The following is a 1,600-nucleotide window of genomic DNA, read 5'->3' as shown; positions in this document are numbered from 1 at the left end:
GCCCATAATGCTCCTGGAAGGGGAATTTGACTGTATTGTATGTAGGGGTGGCCGCGTTCCTCGATTCCCAGCCCTGACCTATATATTCCCCTCCTGGCTGTTACGCAGCCTCTGCTCATCCTTTCTGCCAGCACCCCACATCTCTTTGCACAGGGATTTTGGGACAGGATTACTTAGAGTTTCCCCACTCCTCTGCGTCTCTCACCTTAATAATTTTCCTCAAAACCTCCTGGTTTTTACCCCAGGATCCTAAATAGCCCTACAGATCCCTCTTTACACCCACCCCTAGGGCTTTCTGTATGGGAATGGTGCGGGATCGTCTTGGCTCCGGCCGATAGTAAACCTCTGGTTTTGTCCCCCCCCACCCCGGCCGTGTCACAGGATGCCGTTTCGCTACATCTTGGGGGAAGACGATGAGCCTCCCAACCCCACGCTCTTCACGGAGATGGACACGCTGCAGCACGATGGCGAGGAGATGGAGTGGAAAGAGTCGGCCAGGTGAGGAAAGGGGGAGCTGCTTTGGGTTGAAAAATATGTCGGGTAAAGATCCTCCCCCCCGCTGCCCAAAATATCGCTGAGTGGAAACAGGTTCAGGGAACGCGCGTTATTTTTAATGAGGTTAAAAAAGCCACGCCTGGATTAGGGAAATGCAGAAAACACGGCGGGTTTGGGGTCTTTGCGCGGCGGCTGCAGCCTGCCGAGGAGGAGGAGGAGGAAGGGAGGAAGATCTTCCCATCTTCCACATCCCCCCAGGTTGGATTGACCTCAGAGCTGGGGCTTTTCCCATTCCCAGTTGCAGCATGAAAGCAAAGTCCGGCAGAAATTGCTGGGATGGTGCAAAAAGCAGGGTAACGTGCTGGGAAACTGGAAAAATTACAGCAGAGAGCTGGGAGATGGGACTAGGTGGCATAAGGAACATTTTCCCACGTCTTTTTTTCCTCCCTGCTTTTGCTGGCTAGGCCAAGAGTTAACCTTCTCCTACCTCTCAAGCAGTCCTAATAAAACCCCACCCGTTACCTCTTTAATAAAAGTATTGGAGGAGTTGGAAGTGGCATTTACTTTATTGAATTAGGAGCTTATCCACGGGAAAAATCTGAAATCCAAGTGGGATTTTCTCTTCCTAGCCTAGTGTAAGGGCTAGCAGGGTCGGGGGATTTTTGGGGGGAGCTTTGGGAAGGGAGTCAGGGATGCTGATGGCATCCCAAGCCCTTTCCTTTCAGTAGCACGTGCGGGATTTCCAAGTCCGGGTGCAGAGGTTTGCCAGAGGGATGGGGAAAAGAGCAGGATCAGGCCCTGCAGGTGCCCATCCCATCTCTTGGGCCGGTTATTGGCATCACCAAAAATTTTGGAAAGCTCTTCAGCTTCCTCCTGGTTGCCATCCCTGCTCCAACAGCAGGGACGCTGTTGCTAAAATCACCCCTCAATTTTGCATAGGTCTGTGTCTGCTCAGCCCTTCCCGCTCCCCAAAATGCTTGGAAGGCAAAAAAATCAGCGCTTGCATTGGGATTTTCATCAGGGAGGACTTGAGATGGGGGGTTCCAAATTCCCTCTGGGAGGAGGGAGGTTTCTCAAGCCCCGGATTTCCGCTCTCCAGCGAGGA

General features: G+C 52.6%; 1 protein-coding gene across 1 annotated transcript in view; it reads left to right on the top strand.

The window, feature by feature from the left end:
- Positions 1 to 430: 430 nt before the first annotated feature.
- Positions 431 to 1,600, top strand: part of SLC4A5 (solute carrier family 4 member 5) — a 25,317-nt gene continuing 24,147 nt past the window's right edge. The window contains 1 exon segment of the mRNA XM_035898911.1: positions 431 to 498. Within this exon segment, the coding sequence (XP_035754804.1) occupies positions 446 to 498 (53 nt within the window). The 5' untranslated portion in view covers positions 431 to 445.

The sequence above is a fragment of the Egretta garzetta genome, unplaced genomic scaffold (assembly GCF_000687185.1).
Source record: "Egretta garzetta isolate BGI_Z169 unplaced genomic scaffold, ASM68718v1 scaffold238, whole genome shotgun sequence".
In the NCBI taxonomy this organism is placed as follows: Eukaryota; Metazoa; Chordata; class Aves; order Pelecaniformes; family Ardeidae; genus Egretta; species Egretta garzetta.
Note: the sequence above shows the minus strand (reverse complement) of the source record. Positions and strands in the feature narration are given on the sequence as shown.